Raw genomic sequence first — 19,437 nt, 5'->3', positions numbered from 1 at the left:
TTGGCATGATTACTTTCTGCTTGGAGACATATTGTAATTTCCTTTTTCATTTGCAGGATGGGATGATATAAGTTGGCACAATCCTACTATGATCACACCAAACCTACAAGATCTGGCTGACAATGGTGTTATCTTGGACAACATGTATGTACAGACATCTTGCAGTCCGTAAGTATTGCTACAATCAGTAATAAAAATGAAAGATTCACCTGTTAAAAACCCGGTGATCGGTCATTTAATTTGATGCTACGTCATCATAAACTGGCCTCAATCAATTGGCTTTTCTCCGCAGTAGTTACAGGCTTGCCTAGCCCTACGCGATATATGGAGAAGCCTAACAAAGTATATTTTTTCCATCAGCTTTAAATTTACTCTGTTTTGGCATTTATATGCCCACAAACTTGGGGCAATTCTAAGTAAATAACAGTCAATATTTACTTCCATAAAAAACAAATATATAATAACGTAGAATTTCAGAATTACAACATGCTTGGATGATTAGAAAAACGTTTCTGGCGATAGAAAATAACGCCATCTGCATTCTTTACATTGTCATACATTCTCCTTTGATAGATTTCGCAACAATTGAACCAACTACAAAGTCCACTGTTCTCACATACAAAATATATTCTGTGTAGGAAACATCAATCGTCGTACTGACCGTAAACATTTCACAGAAAAAAGACTGTCGTTAGCGTTCTGTGCAGTTTCAACGACGAGAAATGTGATAAAGTCAATATGAATGTTCAATCAGTCAGTGTACGGGTGAGTTTTTCAATGGGCAACACTCATGTTCACTCTGGCACAATGGAGGTCTTATTGGATTTTTGTAAAATCTGTCGAAGAAAACGTTGATAATGAATGCAGAAATGTTTTTCTTATCACTCTATTGTTGTAATTCCAAGCTTTTTTTTAAATTCACTATAAAGTAAATTGCCAAAGTTATCTCAGTTCATTTTTTAATGATTCGGACTTCAACTTTAAAATAGCTCACCGGATTAAGTGCGCAAAAGCAAATATAGATGTTAACTTGTGGGTATGCTGTGTAGCTATTTATGATAGTGATTCAAACATCCTATCCGCATTAGTCACTTGAGGTCACGTGATTAAAGTATAACTAGTAGTCCAGAGCTTTTCCGATTTTCCAAGTCGCTGAATTTTCACTTGTTCGTCTCCTTTAAGAACCCGTTCCTGCTTGATGACTGGTTACTATTCAGCCAAGATTGGATCTCAGGTAATAAATTAATAGAAAAATAAAGACAGAAGACAAATGAAGAATGCTCGAAAGAGAGGAAATCAGCTATTTGAAAGACGAACATACTGAAAGAGAACATCAGTGACAAACCTTACGAAAAGACATTGTTAGGCGCTGGCGAAAGTTCACTTTCTGTCTCCGTAATTTTATCCTAAACATCAAAATAAGTGTACAGACAAACACTAACACTCAGATCTCAGCATGTTTCGCTTTTACAAATTCAGCTGTACTCATTACAGACTTAATAAAATCTTCCAGTGGACGGACTCTGTTACACTAAAATCATTTTTCATGTTTTTGCAAATTTTGCTTACTCTATGAATGTTCAGCAAAGGTAGCTTTATCAGTTCTTGCAGGTCTTAGATTCAGAACATATGAAACATGTCGACCATCCTGGATTAAACTTGGACTTATCCGATCAGAAACATCAATATTTTGAACTCGCGAAAAAGTTACATTGTTGAAGGAACAATTCTTGTGAATGATGTGGTCCAGAAAGAACCCTGAATTATCAGTTTCGGGTTGTCGACTGATGAAATATCAATCGACATAGTGTAACGTTAACCTCTAGATGGCAAATATATGACAATTTGTCTGAAGAAACGTGTTTTATACACTATTTCATGATTTATATTGTTTGGTATTTCAGCATTTCGTCTATATACCTGACCGTCCACATGGATTGCCTACATGGTTGACTACGTTGCCTGAGGTATTACAGTCCAAGGGATACACGACGTACGGAGTTGGAAAGTGAGTTGTCTGATAGTGATTATTGTTTCTCTGGCGTCAGTTGGCACCCGAATATTCAAATTAATTCTTGAGTTCAATTAATCGAGAAAGTTGTTATATGGTATAGTTTTCTTGTCGGTGAGTTCATGGCTTATTATGCGTTTGTTATAATCCAAGCTAATTCTCTCAGTCTCTGTTTGCTTCTTTTTGTCTCTTTCAATACATACATTCTCTATTCGTTCGTCTATACATGCAAAACATCCATCAAGCCATCCTTCATCCATCCATTAGTCCGTACGTCTGCCCCTCCCTCCGTGCGTTGTGTGCGTGCATGCATGCATGCGTGCATACCTACGTACGTACATGCAAGCATGCATGACATACATACATGCATACATACATACACACGCATGCATACATACACGCGCATGTACATACATACATACATACGTACGTACATACATACATACATACATACATACATACATACATACATACATACATACATACATACATACATACATACATACATACATACATACATACATACATCATACATACATACATACATACATACATACATACATACATACATACATACATACATACATACATACATACATACATACATACATACATACATACATACATACATACATACATACATACATACATACATACATACATACATACATACATACATACATACATACATACAAGTTTATGTCAGAAGACTGACCCCACTTTATACTTTCTATCCTCAGATGGCATTTAGGCTACTGCAACGAGTCTTACATCCCAACCAACCGAGGTTTTGATCACTTTTACGGTTTCTATCTCGGATCTGTCGACTACTACACTCATTACACTTCAGAGAGAGGTAAGTTGTACCAGAGGAAGCTCTGTAGTTTCAGAGTTGACCAGACGAACAAAGAAAAACAAAATTTATTTTAAAAAAGTGTTTCACCTTTTTCATTCACTTATCTTAAAGGCAAGCTTTGAGGAACGCGTTTTGCTATTTTCATCACGGTCACATGATCAGCGGGAAAGGCTTGAAATGATCACCCTTTCAGCAACCATTTAAACTATTTGTTTACTATTGACCAGATTGTATAATAATCAACGTAGTTGCTGTGCCAGGAGGGACATGCTTTCAGAAACAGCATTTTCAGATTTTCGTACTATCCTGTACCACGTTGTGTCTTAACCGTGTTCCCCCAGAGAATAAGAACAAACATATCTACTTTCATGTTGGCATAAGGCATACAGGCCAAGAGTTTATTCTGGGACAGTAGCCATAGATAACTGAGTTACCTATAGAGTTTGTAGAAGAAAACTGAAACTTAACACTACAGTATGTAACTCTAACAACTCTCTATACAGGACCATATGATATTGGTAAATACAATGGTTTCGATTTCCGTGATGATGGTGAAAAAGTAGAAGGACAGGGCGTTGATGGCGTGTACTCATCCGTAAGTGTAATAGGAAAGTTCCGCATGTGAAAAAGGATTTATCCTTATCAAAGCTTATCATGTTAGGCTTTTTCTGAACTTAAAGGTAAATTTTTGTGAGTTTAAGAAAAGTTAAAATCACGCGTGATCTAAACTACGTCATTGAATCGGTAGAGGTGTCTCGCATTACGGCGAGAGCGTTCTCATTAATGTGTGAAAAATCACTGCCTGAAATCTGTCGATTCTTGCAATGTTATGGCATGGTGCAAAAGCCCAACGATTAGATTCATAGCTTGAGATCACATACCTAGTATTGTGTCGTCAAATTGATGTAATTAGTTTTACCTCATCTCTCAATACACTGATGTCTTTGTTTCTAGCTATTATTTCGTGAAAAACTCCTGAGCTTTATCAATGGACATGACGCTAACACACCGATGTACCTCTACCTAGCGTTCCAGCTACCCCATTCACCGCTCACTGTAAGTAGATATTCTTCCGCTACAGTAAGATCATACCAGGTTTTAAAGCGGCTACCACGATCTTCCTTCTGATCAGTGCATGGGACAACTTCTCTTTTTTAGTAAAATTGAATACTAATTTCGAGCGTATGTTGTCAATATTCTAAATCGTCACGAAATACAGTGGTATAACTTAAAATTTACATCGTTACATTTACATAGAGCCAAAAACCCACATCAGTAGTTGAATGATGTTCATCACGGAAAGGTTACATTTATATCTCAAAGATTGCTACTCTTTATCTTTGTTTTAGGTACCTGACGAATATAAAGAAATGTATGATGGCATTGTTACTGATGATGATCGGAAGACATATTCAGGTATGTGTACTTGATCCGGTTTTTATTTACGCCCCCCTGACAATAGCATGTGCGTACCGCATTGCGATACAACGAAGTCATGAGCCATGGCCAACTTATTAATTAACCCTTTGGGTGCCGTAATTTTTGCCATAGAAATTTTTGTGTATAAGTAATCAAATTTGAAAATTTTTTTAAATTTAATATAATTGATAACTTTGGAACGAATTAACATCACCTTTCATTTGCTACAATGCATGAGCCAAAGTTTAGAGAAAATCTGATAAAAATATTGTCTACAACTGATAAAAAATTGTCCACATTATATGTTGTAAAGGCGACAAAAATTTGACTTTGGCATTCAAAGAGTTAAGTAGTGCAACTTTTACAAACCATTTCCATGCTACGTTCTTGCAAGAAACTTCACACCCGTATTATTCTCAGTATCCATTATACTATATGTATTTATCTTTAGGTCAGGTGACGCTTATGGATGAAATCATTGGTAACGTTAGAAGCGCCTTGGAAGACGCTGGAATGTGGGACGACACATTCGTTCTTTTCCATTCTGATGTGACCATAGCATAGCATTATTCACTTTCTCCTATTTCCTAAAAGTCTATAATTGAATCAGAGACACATGGCATCACATGTAATTTGCAACGATCGGAAGACATTTAAGCTCACTGAAAACTCCATTAGCTAATGTGTATTGAGGAAATATCTTCCGTCATTAGAGTGATAAATATGTTGACACTTTATTCACATTATTAGGACACTTAAAAAGGGTTATAGTATGACTCATTTCAATCTAATTAAATGCTAAATAGTGTAATATTCCGACAACGAATATCATAATTTCAAATTTAGTTTAATAAGATGCTTGTTCATCATAGAAAGAAAAAAACAAAAACAAAACAAAGTAAACCTTAAAACCAAAAAAATCGCTTTGGTATTAAGCTTCGATATTAAAGCTTTCAAAAATTGTATGACTAGCACGCTATCTTTTGACATCATCAGAATGGTGGGGACGTCAAATACGCAGCGAGCAACTTCCCTCTCCGTGGAAACAAAGGAACGTACTTCGATGGTGGTATTAAGGCAGTTGCCATGGCCCATGGCAAAGGAATTGAAAAGACAGGTTACGTAAGCAATGAGTAAGTATTGTGTATCATGTATAGTCCCAGTAATTGTAATTCTCGGTAGTTTTTCTTTAGTGTACGTAACCAAGTTGGTGACCTCTGGTACTCCAATGCATATAAGGGTTAATTGCACAGATTCAGCTCAGCTGCCCCAGATAGAGGTCAGCGGTCAGACGTTGAAGTAAAACTGATTGATAAACCTACCTCCGGATTTGATTTGGTCTATATATGTCAAACTTTACAACACTGTCAATACGGCCACAGCTTCAGTTGACTAAAAAAAAATATTTAACATTTTCACATTCAGAATAGTTGCAACGAACAATGCCATCATGTCGTTACTGGTATTGTATGGTACCTACGATTAAAGTAATTGTCACAAATTTAATTTTGAACCGCGTTATTCTGCAAGCTAGTACGTCAACGTATTCAAAATACATTATACAATTTACATCGATTTCGTTTAATGGTACCTTATTCATTTAATTGAAAGAAAAAGTTCGTAACTACAGTATTTTACCTGCAGGATGATGCATGCTGTCGATGTGTTCCCTACTTTAATTGAGGCTGCCGGCGGCAAAACTAAACAATGTAAGTGTATGTTAGAGAACTTCAATCTGAAATAGATAGACATATATAATATGTTGAATACGAGTTTCATCGATGGATGGATTGATTGATTGAAAGATGGACAGATATATATATATATATTATATATATATATATATATATATATATATATATATATATATATATATATATCGTGGAGGGAATATATTTTATTTACATATGTAAGACTTCTCAGACGGATGGATAGATCACTGAAGGAATATAATATATAGATCGCTGAAGGAATATACATGTAGATATATGACTTTATAGACAGATAGATTACGAGGTAGACATTTAATATCAGAAGAACATTGAAAGTGTGTACATAACTGTACATCCATTAAATGTTTTATTGGCATTTACACCTACCTACCTAAATATACACGCACGCATGCGCACGTGCATACAATGCGCACTATATATAAGAAATGTTTGGATTGTTCTACACTCTTCTCTCTCTGGATATGTACTCGTCGTTGCCAGACGACATCGATGGTGTAAGTGCCTGGAAAATGATTACCAAACAGAAGAAATCCAAAAGGTCTGGTTTTTGATCACGATCGATGAAGATATTCCAAATGAGTCCTACGGAGCCGCTATAAGGTAAAAAATACTTTCATATGTATGATTGAGGTAATGCCGACAAGTTGCATCTCTTACAGGGAACGTCCTCATTCATCCTTACAGTGCTGTAATTTTTCCCACCTAAATATTAGTGCAACTTTTACCACTTGTTATGGATTTTCCTGTAATATGTTGATGATTTTCGACAAATTCATGCCAAGATTCCCCGGCACAAACGCTGAAGGTTCGAAATCATTTCCATATGAAAATATACCTCACTTGAGGTGTGAACTGACTGTCAATTGGTGATTGCTCAACAAATATCACGGGCGATGTCATATTCATAAACATTGTGATATTTTGTTCTACTTGATCGGTATTTATTTACTTTCTGGGGAGTCATAAGCTATTAAGTCGGTAATGCGGAATTTTCCGCTCTCAGGAGATTAGTCTACCTACATGGTTTGTGTCGGCCAATCCCCTCATGTTGATATCACTTTTCATGATGAGCAACGGATTTTGATCGAAAAATGTTGAAAATCTAAACTATCCAGAGCTGAAAAATTGCCTTGGTTATATTTGATAAAGGTGACTAAACCGACTTTGGCATTCAAAGAGTTGTTGATATGTCCTGAGCAAAATAAGAAAAAATCAATGCGACAAACAGCTTTCCATTTGGCAAACTTAGATATCCTATGTTTTATCTTCACAGAGATGGAAAATGGAAACTCATCCAAGGATATCCGGCATTCAGTTTTACTGAACAACATCGTGAGTGAATTGTGTTTTTGTTTGTGTCATCAAGATAATTAGTTTTACTCTTTAGAATTTTAATGAGCGGCATCCCACGTAATCAACTAAAAAGGTAAAAACAACCATACAAAAAACAAAAGCCCCCGTGCGACTTTCGGAGAAATTTGAGATGACCACAACCAAAGTTCATCTCAGTATATTTATCAAAAGATAAAAAAATGCCGAGTCACTTTTTTCACACATTCCTTTGTATACCAAGGAATAATCTGGCTATTTTATCTTGAAATCTAGGATTTTCATACCACTTTTTGAATTCGTTTTTCAAAACTTCTCATTTCAGTGTTTTATCTTTATTTTATTTTATTCTTATTAGGTTTTATTGAGTGTAGCCTGGTAAACTCTAGAGAGAGTTTATCTCCTCGACATTACAAAAATTTAAAAAACAAAGGCTAAAAATAATTTTAAAAACTACAAAGACAAGCAACCACATATAACAACAGCCACATATAAGAGGGACAACATTAAATATTTAAAATTCTGCGAATGTTTTTGAAATGCAAATTATATCAATGGGCAGTAACTGCTTTTAAAAGAGACAAGTGTCCCAGAACATACAACTTCTGTTTACAACTTATTCAATTTCATAACTCCCTGTACTGACCATTTTTATTTAAAACATCCAGTTTGGCTGTAGGGATATCAAGGAAGTTAGGTTTGGTCACACGGCTGTGATGTTGATTGACATAATTTGGAACATTTTCCATCACATGCTATTGGGCTATAACTTTTAAGGATTGCAACACTGAACACATATTTTTGCATAATATTCTATCAGGTAAAGGCAAAATATGCAATCTAAAAAGCCAATCAATAGGATAATTATACTTAGTGCCCATCATAACACACACAGCGCCTTTCTGTAATTTGAATAACTTGTTTATATTTTCGCTAGTCCCCCATGCACTGTAGCAAAAGTGTAAATCGATAAGTATATAGTGCATTGTAATATGTTTTTCTGGTGCTTAATGGTAAATACCCTATTGTACGTCTACATAAAGCTGACCTTTTTATTAAATCTGTATTTGACTCCAAGTTCAAGTGTGAGCTATAACAATTCCCTGGCGTCTTTCATCATTTACAGAATCTAAAATATTCTGACCAAGTTTACAATTAAGCACATTTCTTGGTTAACGTGACTGTATCTTATTGGTGGTTACAAGCATGGCCGAACGTCTTTGTTTTACTTGTATTGAAAACCATTTAAACGTTTCAAGGAATTGACAATATGCCAAGAATTTCCTTGCTTTGTAAATGGAAAGCTACTGCACAACTCACAGGTCGTCGCCTACCAATATCTTTTTAGCGCGTCGACCACAAAAAGGCGGAAGGTGTCATGAGCCTTTGGGTATGGATATTCGCTCAAAAACATCCTTTTCTTTAAACGCTGCACGATCCACCCGCAATTCTGGGTCAAACATGTACTATTTACATGAAAAATATCCTATACCTTTACCATTTCCAAAGATTTTTCTTCAAAATTTCGATACATTGCAGAACATTTGAAAATGTTCCAATCATTATTATTCTTAAAGAAATGCAAGAATTATAAGCATGGAAAGGAGTCAGCCACTATAGCTCCAGGTATAAAACATAACCAATGAACTCCTTGATTCTTTCGACATAAAATTTAGTGTGCTATATCCCCGCTTAAGCTAATCAAAAGTTTCGGTTCTCAGAGAAAGGATAGCATTGCGTCCCCTACCGTGGATACTAGATAGATAGAAGGCCGTCTGTTACCTGAAAATCCATCTATGCCTTTTACATGTTAAAACTGTGGTAAAACATGCTTAAAAGGAAACATGTTTGCTCGAAATGAAAGGATATGTAATCAGCATCTGCTCATGGACTAGTTAGTATCACCATTCAAATTAGAGATTGGTTCACTAAAAAAAGCTTTATTACAATTTACTCCAAATTTTATTACAATTCACTGCAGTGACTGTTATTACAAATTATTCCAACTTTTGTTACAAATTGCACTAGCTCAATTATTACAAATTACTCCACAGTTTATTACAATTTACTGCAGTATCACAAATTACAAAAATATTACAGATTACTGCTGTACACATCTTCAGCGGCATTTAAAACGTCTCAATTAGATGTTAGAATGCGTACATGGATAGAGTTGTATTTTCTTTGACAAATCGTTATGTAATGAGTCGCGTTAAGAGTCAATTGGTAACTGAATGTTTATGTCAATTACAGTGTACTGGTATGAGACGCCTTACCACACTGAACCTGACGAAAAAGCAGACTTACCATTACCTGATAAAGATGCAATCTTTCTTTTCGACATGGAAGGTGATGATACTCTGGAAAAATTATTCTTTATTTCCTGATGTTGACGAGTGCATACACATGACTGTGTATTATGAAAAAAACATCGATAAATCACTACAGCAACGACAATGACAACTTCAAGAAGAAGAACAGTAACAACAAACAAACAAACAAACAAAAGGAATATTCGCTTTTTTAAATATTGTGCTACTGAGACGAAGCTGAACAAATACATTTCATGCCAACACTGTGACACAACTATTTTTATTACGTCTGAAATCTGTGTGAACACTGCTTCTGGGTTTTATAAGACCTCCGCATTTTAACAGCAACTGCAGCTTCTAAAAATGTACAAACTTTTTTCTTCTCAGCTGATCCAAGTGAAGAATGCAATGTAGCCGATGATAACCCGGATGTTGTGGCACAGATGCAGGCTAAACTGGACGAATATAGAGCGGTGACATGGACCGACTTCCCTCCAGACGATCCCAACTGTGATCCCGCCCTCACAGACAATTGGTGGACTACTGGATGGTGTACAATCAACTAAAATCTATAATGTATTGAACATCACAATTTCGACCTGACTTTACATTTTAATTTATGATTAAAACTACATCCTATCGATAAGTTATTCATCGCACAGTCTAAACCTCAGTAGTTATGAATTGTGTCAAATACTAGAATCTAAAATGTGTTATTAATGTGAGGTCTTAGTTATGTATGGTACAGACTCTTGTCATTATATTCATTATTCATGAAAACAAAACGTGCAAACACAGAAGAATAGTACAAATGTTATTACCCATTTACCCTTCGCAAAGGTATGTGGTGTAGATGCTTCTGTCCAATCAACTTTATTCATAGTGTATCTCTTGTCTATAGTTTAATAAAATTTACATCACTATTTGTGACTGAAGACCCCTTTCAAGAAGTTATTTGTCTCAGCTTCGATATCTTTCTTCTTCAAGATTTACCATGGAACATTAAAATCATCAAATGAGTTGAAAATATCATAATTTATCAACATCACAATATATGTGTTTTCAGAGGCTCAGCAGCTGTTCTTCACACCACAGATAAAAAATAATGCATAGATGTTGCCACGGTAGGTAATCTTACCAGAAAGTAGACGACACATCGTGCTAAATCTTCGCGTAAGATTGGCAAAGGACAAATGCATGACATAGTAAAGGGACATAGTAAAGGAGGAAAAGATACATCTCAACAAAACAAATGACCAAGACACCCAAGTTTGGTGGTGTATATGTTTATTGGCAACAGAACAGTCAAAAGTAACAAGAAACCTGTGCTGAGACCACGACATCTCTAACCCTACCCCACTCAAAGGACGGACGTTTAACCCTACCTCCTTTGGTAATGCACTATTTGATGCCTCTGGTAAACCTGACTCTAAATCAACTACTAAAAAGGCCTCATTTACGTCAGATATCAATTGCGCCATCCCTGAGAAAATCAGAAACGCAGAGCATCCGGGCACGTACAGTTTGTTTGATCACATTGCCTTCAGTTAACCAAGCCAGACGCAAAACTAGCAGGCTTCCGAATAAAAATAGAATCATCAGATTTGAATGTAATCAGCAGAAATAAAATTCTCTTGACAATTTGACACTGCGACGATGACAAAGCCTCCTTCCTCATGCATTAGTTGCATTCGAGTATCTTAAATTTTAAAACTACGAGGGCGCACTGTTGAATAATAATAGTTTAACAATGTTGTCGGATGCCGCAAATCACACAATACGACAATAAATGGATGGACAGTGTGAGAGAACCGAACGGGTCTCAAAAGAGGGAGAGTAGTTTTAAAGTTTTTGTCAAACAAAAAATCGCCACATGCAAAGTGATCATAACTTTTTCGAAAAGAAAATCCTACAACGTCAAGGGAAATCGCTGATAGCAGCAAAAACAATGTTAGCCTAAGAATATCAGATTTGTAAAAACTTGTAAAATTGCAACAGGAGATTGAAAGGTATCTGTCTTGCTTTAAAATATCTTATTAAAAGCTCCAAGGCGCTTTGATTTACTACATGCAGTGGACTCACTATCTCAATAAACAAATAACAGAATATTATGAGCCTCTTGCGCTACAAACTCTACAATGTCTGATTTGATTTGGGTGAGTCAGAAATTCTTCTGTTAATTTCATGTTCAGTAGTTTCCATTTTTAGCATTTGATACCAGAGAGGACTTCTACTAACTACGCTAATACATTGTGAAGCATGTTTTTTTAAAACTTGTTTTTTTTCAGTTGACTAAATTTTGTAAATGCAGCTGGTAGATGTTTATCTGAATATTAAAAATGTTCAAGTTGTTTAGGAATGAAATATATGTATACTTTCATCCGTTATATTGTTAATTCCTTAATTCCTTAAAATGTACCATCACATTTACATCGTCATCTGAGTGAAACAGAAGTAATGGCCCTGACATTAAGACACATTTATCACCTTAGCATTTTGAAGTTACCATATTATTGTACGCAAGTCTTATCAAATTTATTTTCCCCTACCAATACAAAATAAGGCAGAGGAAGAAGATCTAGCACATCACAAACTCACACACGTGTCTTTCAATATTGATGTTAAAGGAGATTGTGATTAAATCAAGTATAATCATCAATGAATCTCCTGAAATATCTACATTCAGTAAATAAAAATCAAGTACAGTCTGCAAAAATATGACATTTAACAGTGACACTAAAACTGGACATTGAACGCTCTCTTGCATGAAGTTCATAGGGTATTTCTTGATTGCAAACATACATTTGTAATGAATTTAAGAGGTGCTGCTCGTAACTAAACTCTGGTGAGGTGATGTTACAAGTTTAGTACACACATTATTTTAGGGTTTTGAATGGCAAAGAACAATATTTAACACTGGACAAAATGCTTGCTATACGTTCAGTATATTTACGTATATTTACGTATATGGAACATAATACTAATTGCATACGTAACGTATATCTTTGTATATGGAACATTTCAATACGTTGATATGCGTAGCGTATATCTTTGCAGATCAAGAGTATACATAATGCAGATCTTTGCACACTAAGTGTATACTGTACTTTTGCATTTTATAGTATACGTACGTGTATTCTGAACGTATTTGACACATGTACAGAATCAGTATATGTGTATAGATTGTTGTATATCAAGAATTTTGCCAAGTGTAAATATTGAAACGGACACTTCTTGTTCGAAAGAAATCACGTTTTTACCTTTGAATTTGCAACAATTTATAAGACCCATGAGTGGAGTTCCGTTTGTGTACAAATTATACAAGCATCGAACTTTAATTGATAATGAAAGAGCGTTTTGAGGTGTTGTGAGAGGATACTTTGAAGATAGTACAATGGTAGTGAGGAATGAAGCACAACACCTTTTTAAAACTAAGTAAATAATATTATTCTCGAGTGTAATGTATATCCTGTCGGTGGTATTCTTTGTTTTATAAATACTGGTAAACAAATAAGTGGATCTAAAAACTTGTTATCATTGCTATGTACCATCGTATAAGCCATTCGCGTCAAAAGATATAAGACACACAGAGACAGTCGTAGACAGATATCGGCAGACACACAGGCATCGATATAACAATAGCTCAGTGTGGCTCATGGATTAAGGGAAACGCGGGAATGATCGGAAATGATTTATCATCGAGTCTTTTGTTACTTTGAGAATTGCCTGCAGCAGTGGCCATACTGTCAAATCACCTGGAGGGACTTTGTCATGTAAAATTAGTCTTGACTTGATCTATTGAAACGAGGTAATTAAAATGTTGTTTAGGTAAATCTCTTTTCTGTTATATTCATATCGAACGATGAGGGCGCAAGTTATCGTGAAAAATCACAAAGCTAAAAGGGCAAAAGGCAGTTTTTCGCTTGACGTTTACATCAGAATGGTTGGAAGGAATTAGACAAGGATTGTTAGGCCACCTTTTGGATGTTTGCAAATGATTTTGGATTACTGACGTCTTTGCTAGGACAATACAGTAGGTTGCAAATTTGAATTTGATAGATTACTAGAAATATGATAGCAGTTTGTGAGCTTTGTAGATGCCCTCTTGCCAATACAACACCGGGATCTTTCGAGATACACAATTTGTACATAATCTATTCCATGAAAGGACTCAGAGGTTCCAGCATACCAAGAATATAACATGTATACAGTACACAACTGTCATTTATTAAATGTACGGCATCATTGTACCACAAATCTGGTATCGATACGGTTTATGGTTCTGCCAGCATGCACCTGGTTGCAAACTACTAAACCATCGAGACTTGAAATGCTGCAGTACAGGACTGGTAAAACTGTTAATTCTAGGACAGGTTTGACAAGTTAATTTAGGTAAAACATAAAAGGACTAGTATCGTTTCTGTGAAATTTTGGCTTAGGTTGTTGTGAATATCAACTAATCACCAACACCTTCTTTGTTTGTCTTATTCTTATCGATTTCTGTGGCTGTTTTGTTTACACTGTTTACATTTACTGTTCCTTGTGTCAATTGAGTCTATTCAGGCTGAGAAATTGCTGCTGACCTCTTTGATCTGAATTATGCTTAATGCCGACAGGGGCCTCCGCCGTGTATTGAGCCACAATCGACTCTGTACACCCTCCCCCTAGGGCTTGTACTGAAAGGTTCTGTTGAACCTGTTGACCAACTGTCGCAAGATCATAAACATGTTTTTCTGCATGCACAAAATGTACTTTTGGGCGCGCCAAAACTAACTAGGTAACTGGCTATCAATATCTTTGCGTGGGTGTGTGAACTCACAAAATGCATAGGCTTGTTTAGGGTTTACGACCTTTCCCATATCGTCTCTTCATTGTTAGTCGATTTATTGTCTCTATAACGCCTTTTCGCTGCATCAGGCACTCCATGTAATATGTTTGATTTCTATCAAAGGAGTACTTCAAAGAGTTTGTGAATTATCTTATCTGGTTATGAAGTGTTTCTGGTTTTGGTCGACGATGGACTAAAAACTCGATTGGTTGCAAATTTGTCACCGTTTTAATCATGAATGTCCCTATCAATCTTGAACGTACACTGATAAAACCTTTACTGTAACTGGCTGTTTGTGACAAGCTATACCCTGGTAAAATAGGAACAAGTTAAGTAAGTGTATTTTTTGTAGTCAAATTGTGGCTTAATGTAAAACATTCGCGTTTTCAGTATGGTCCAAGTTTATAACAATCCTTCGTGAAGTCGGGTATGACACACTCTAGTGACACCTCCTATATGTCAGGATTAGGACTCTTTAAATTTTAGAGCCGATTATATTCACATTTACAGATATAGAACTAGTGTTTTGGCAGCATGTAAAATTTTGTGACTATATTAGTTATTTTTTTAAATATAATTACATTGACCTATTAAGGCATTCAGTTAGAATTTTATGTGTAGGCTCTGCGTAACCTGTTAACCCGCCACTAGACCATGAGCATGTGGCTTTGGTTGGGCCGGAACAACAATAGTTTAACATCTGCAAATTGGCATGTGAAACCAGCAAATGCCCTAGCTTATTTAATGGAGCCGATTATGTTCACATTTACAGGTACAGAACTAGTGTCTTGGCAACACATAAACTTTTGTGACTATATTCACAGGATTTTCATTAAGTTTTTTTTATCTACAGGCTGAAAACATTTATCAGGAGGCTAGGCAGCGACCGAAGGTCGCTGCGGCCGATCACCGAAGGCCATCGGACAGTGGGGAGAGCTCGAGATAGGGGATGTGCCCCCTTCTCGAAGGAGGGTGTTAGGGGGTCTCCCCCTAGAAAATATTGAGATTTTATGGCTACACAATAGACGAATCACAGGATCCGACATTGACGATATTGGACAAAACCAATCAGATGATGCGACGCATCAATGTCAATCGACTTGATTGGACAATTAGATCATAGCATTATCTGACTTTTGAGTGAAGCTGCCGTATGATGCGGAAGTAAGTTAGCGAGGCAAGTTCTCGGTATAGATTTATCCTTAATTGAAGCGTAGATCACATTTTCACATGCAACTTTTTATAATTTGTGTAAAAGCCCATCATAAAGGGTAAAGGAACGATCGGTGTTTGATTTCAACCAGCGATCGTTCCGTTTTCTTTGTAAACGCCGATAATCCGGTGAAAGAAGTAATATCGATATATGTTTTCAACCGGCGATCCTCCGTCGTCAGGCGGCGATTTTTCGCCGCCTGACGGCTGTAAATGAAAGCCTAATATTCGTTATTTTAAATAGAATTACATTGACGTATTAAGGCATTCAGTTGGAATATTGATGAATAGGCTCTGCGTAACCTGTTAACCCGCCGCTAGACCTTGAGCATGTGTGTGCCATGCACTAAAAGGGGCTTTGGTTTGGCCGGAACAAATATTGTTTAACATCTGCAAATTGGCATGTGAAACCAGCAAATGCCCTAGCTTATTTCGGGGTTGCGACCTTTGACATGTGATCTAAACCTTATCAATCAATTATGCTTAGCTCCCAAAAATAGCTACGTCTGCTCAATCTGTTTCATTTAATACATGCAGCACATCATGTCTACGTTTGACGTCTGTCGAAGGCGGCGTACTTCTCTGGTTGCGATACCACATAATCACTCCACCCTGGGCCAAGAATGTGTAGATACAATAGTTGACGAATATATTTTCTTGAAAATCAGTTCTTCTCATGACAAGATGAAATTATGCATTATAGCCGCGGTGGATTTGTGTTTTCACAGGTCTACACAATTTTGGATCACCTAGAGAAATCCTATAAAAATAAATTCAAACACATGAAGTATTAAGTGCAACCACCGTCTGGCACTTTTATCCATTTTGATGTCCGTATGTATAAAATACAATTGGGCGAAGTTAAAATCTTGAAGTAAGGAATGAAAATCTGATATCAGTCCCATGCAAACAACTTATTTTTCCTTCCATACGATAGTCTCTCAGTCTCAAATGCCTACTCGCTGGTCACCTTTCTCATAAAAAGTCTCTCATGTTATTCTCTGTCACACGACTTGCCACGCCCATGGCAACATAGCCCAAAAGTGAATCATAATATCTTTACATCTCTATGCGCGAAGTAAGTATTGGTGTGCAGAAAATCCGTCTCGGATGTATATTATGTACAGACTCGGATCGCAGCACGTATCAAAACTTTGATATCATCAACAAGATGCATTCCTTCAGAACCAAACAACAGGTGTCAAATATGTTTATATCAGTCTATTGTGTCGACGGGGATGAGAAAATGTAGCGTTGGTGAAAGTAGAGAAATAACCAACCGAATTTTACACTTGTTGACCCGCCTCTGTCCCTCCCCTCTTTCTCCCTCTCTTTCTCTCTCTTCCTCTCTGTTTCTCTCTCTCTAAAACTTCTATGCATGCCTAACCTTCTCTTTCTCCTGTTGCCCGTTGGGCTCCCTGCCAATACCATTTGCGGTACCTAGGCGGAGAATAAGGTTTTGATTATAATTTTAAAAACAGTAAAAAGTTATTTGAGCATTGATGCGATGAGTTCTTGGATACATTAAGTTTTGAATTATTTACCCATCCAATATTTCTATCCTGTAAATTCGATGCAAGCTGCGCCAAACATTCCATATCTGTGAAACAAGGTCTACGTGCACATAGTCAACGTGGGTGATGTGACAACATGATAGCGTGCAGGCGTTGTTGGCTAACATGGCGATTCTTACCATATATGCAGACATAACAAAATTGCCACCATTCTCCCAAACTAGACGATTATTGAGGATCGAAAACAGAAAGGATTTTGTTACGGGAATATTTTGAAATAGCATTATAGTAATGATACATTGACCACATGATATTTTTTCTATCTTTTAAGGTTTATTTGTATAGCACTACCTCAGTTTACGGTCTTTAGCAAATGGTGAAATGTTGCTAATGTTAAGGCGAATGCCTATGATTTATGAATGTGGCCAATCTTCACAAACACTTTCATATTTATGAGAATCCTGAATCAAAGGACAGCAATCAAATTACATTTTTTTCATTTGGTTTTGACATTCACAAAATGAGAATATCAAAATCAGAAAGCCTAAAACCCCTTGTTGATTCGAGCATTACATCCTACAATAGCCCGTCTCTGTCACCTGTGTATGACTTTTTGAATGAGTGAAAATCATATGCACATCAATACTTGGCTACAATACCAAATGCACGTCTTGGGATTACAATGGGCATGAATATATTCGTTAATATATTTTGGCAGATTTCTATTGACTTTTTAAGCATTACAGTTTGAAAGAAATTGACATTTTGCCAACAAGACTCTATTTCATATCTTGCCAAACCGTCGCCAGTCAATGAACAACTATGCAGCATGCACACAAAACGTGCTTTCCAGGCGCACTGATTCTAACAATATATTCAACATATTCGAGTGGGTGCTTCAACTCAGTGAAAACACGGGCTTGTGTACGGTTAGCCGCCTTTAACATTTGATTTACTCATTATTCATCTTTTTTTTACTTATCTCGAAAAAACGTCATCAGCCTCATGCAGGACATATCTACTTTTTTCATGCCAGGCGTAATCCAAAGATTTTCAATGTTGTCACTTTGACTGAGAAGTGACCATCGACACAGTTCAGCGTCAACAAAGACAAGACACCTGTCAGTAAGACCAGATATTGCGCGCAGCACTGGTTTCAATCTATTGGCCCCTCAGATAGTAGTTCAATACAATCACTAGTTAAGCCTCACTTTCTATTAGCCCGTTATTCAACATTGTACATTAATAATGCCATTACTTTCAGTTCAAATATAATGATTTTCGTTGGAACCTTAAGTATAGGGAATCATGTGATAAAATCAGGCTTAGTGAGTCAAAATGCTGAATTTAGTTTTTAAGATTTCCAGGCTGATGATTTCGTACAATAATAAGAGAAGTCAAGAGAAGTCAAGACTGCTTGAAGTGGTCAACATGGAACTCAGTCGGACAAAGCCATTTAATTCATCAGAGATTCCTTTGATTGTGTTTTTGCTAGTGAAATTTGGTGTCGATTACACTACATTGATAATTATAGTTTGAGTAACAGTTACTGGTAAGGGGAGAACCAAATTTATTTCGGGGATGCCTTGAGATTTAAGGGAAAAATTGTCGGCAGGTGAAGAAAAATGTACTGTCTGTGATACTGTTAGGTAATATCATAGGACATTACCATCTTGATGTTCCTTTAAGAATCATCATAAATTGCACGTGGTACTGTCAGAATCACTGCATATTGCAGTGCCAGTAAGTATTATCAGCAGCTACAGCATTTTCAGTATTATTGTCAGTATCACTCGATATTACTTTGTCCTTATTCCGTGTTAGCATCAAAAGATATTGCAAGTTCAGTGGTGCAGATATTGCATTTCAGCGAAATACTGTCAGTATAATCGTAGGCTGCAAACTCTGTTTGGTGTTGACGCCAGAAACGGCGATTGCCCATTTTGCTGCCAGTAGAGCAGAAACAAGAGCAGCCAGTGCGCTGCTGATGAGGATGCCTTTTGCGCTGCTCAGGCCCAAATTGATTCGACCCATCAACTTATTACTGCGCTGGTAACCGGCTGTAGTTTTTACGTCAACATTAGCAGCTGTAAAGACTGAGGTATGCACCACGGTTCTTTAATTTTACATGCAAATCTCCCTGCACTTGAAATATGTTTCTGATTTTTTTTTGTGTTGCGGAGTGCTGTGATGGCCAGCCCTGTGGTTGTTAGCCTCACTCCG

General features: G+C 36.6%; 1 protein-coding gene and 1 long non-coding RNA gene across 2 annotated transcripts in view; both read left to right on the top strand.

Moving 5' to 3' along the window:
• LOC139119607 (arylsulfatase B-like) overlaps positions 1-11,857 on the top strand; it is a 67,504-nt gene extending 55,647 nt beyond the window's left edge. Inside the window, exons 15-17 of the mRNA XM_070683452.1 lie at positions 7,293-7,351; positions 9,602-9,697; positions 10,048-11,857. Coding sequence (XP_070539553.1) covers positions 7,293-7,351; positions 9,602-9,697; positions 10,048-10,226 — 334 coding nt within the window. The 3' untranslated portion in view covers positions 10,227-11,857. The remainder of the gene's footprint in view (positions 1-7,292; positions 7,352-9,601; positions 9,698-10,047) is intronic.
• On the top strand, positions 4,217-5,414 carry LOC139119627 (uncharacterized). The gene is made up of 3 exons (XR_011548959.1): positions 4,217-4,283; positions 4,738-4,835; positions 5,283-5,414. It is a non-coding gene; the product is annotated as an uncharacterized lncRNA (long non-coding RNA).
• Positions 11,858-19,437: the final 7,580 nt, after the last annotated feature.

Source organism: Ptychodera flava, chromosome 2, assembly GCF_041260155.1.
Source record: "Ptychodera flava strain L36383 chromosome 2, AS_Pfla_20210202, whole genome shotgun sequence".
NCBI lineage: Eukaryota > Metazoa > Hemichordata > Enteropneusta > Ptychoderidae > Ptychodera > Ptychodera flava.
This window is presented reverse-complemented; position numbering and strand designations above follow the sequence as displayed.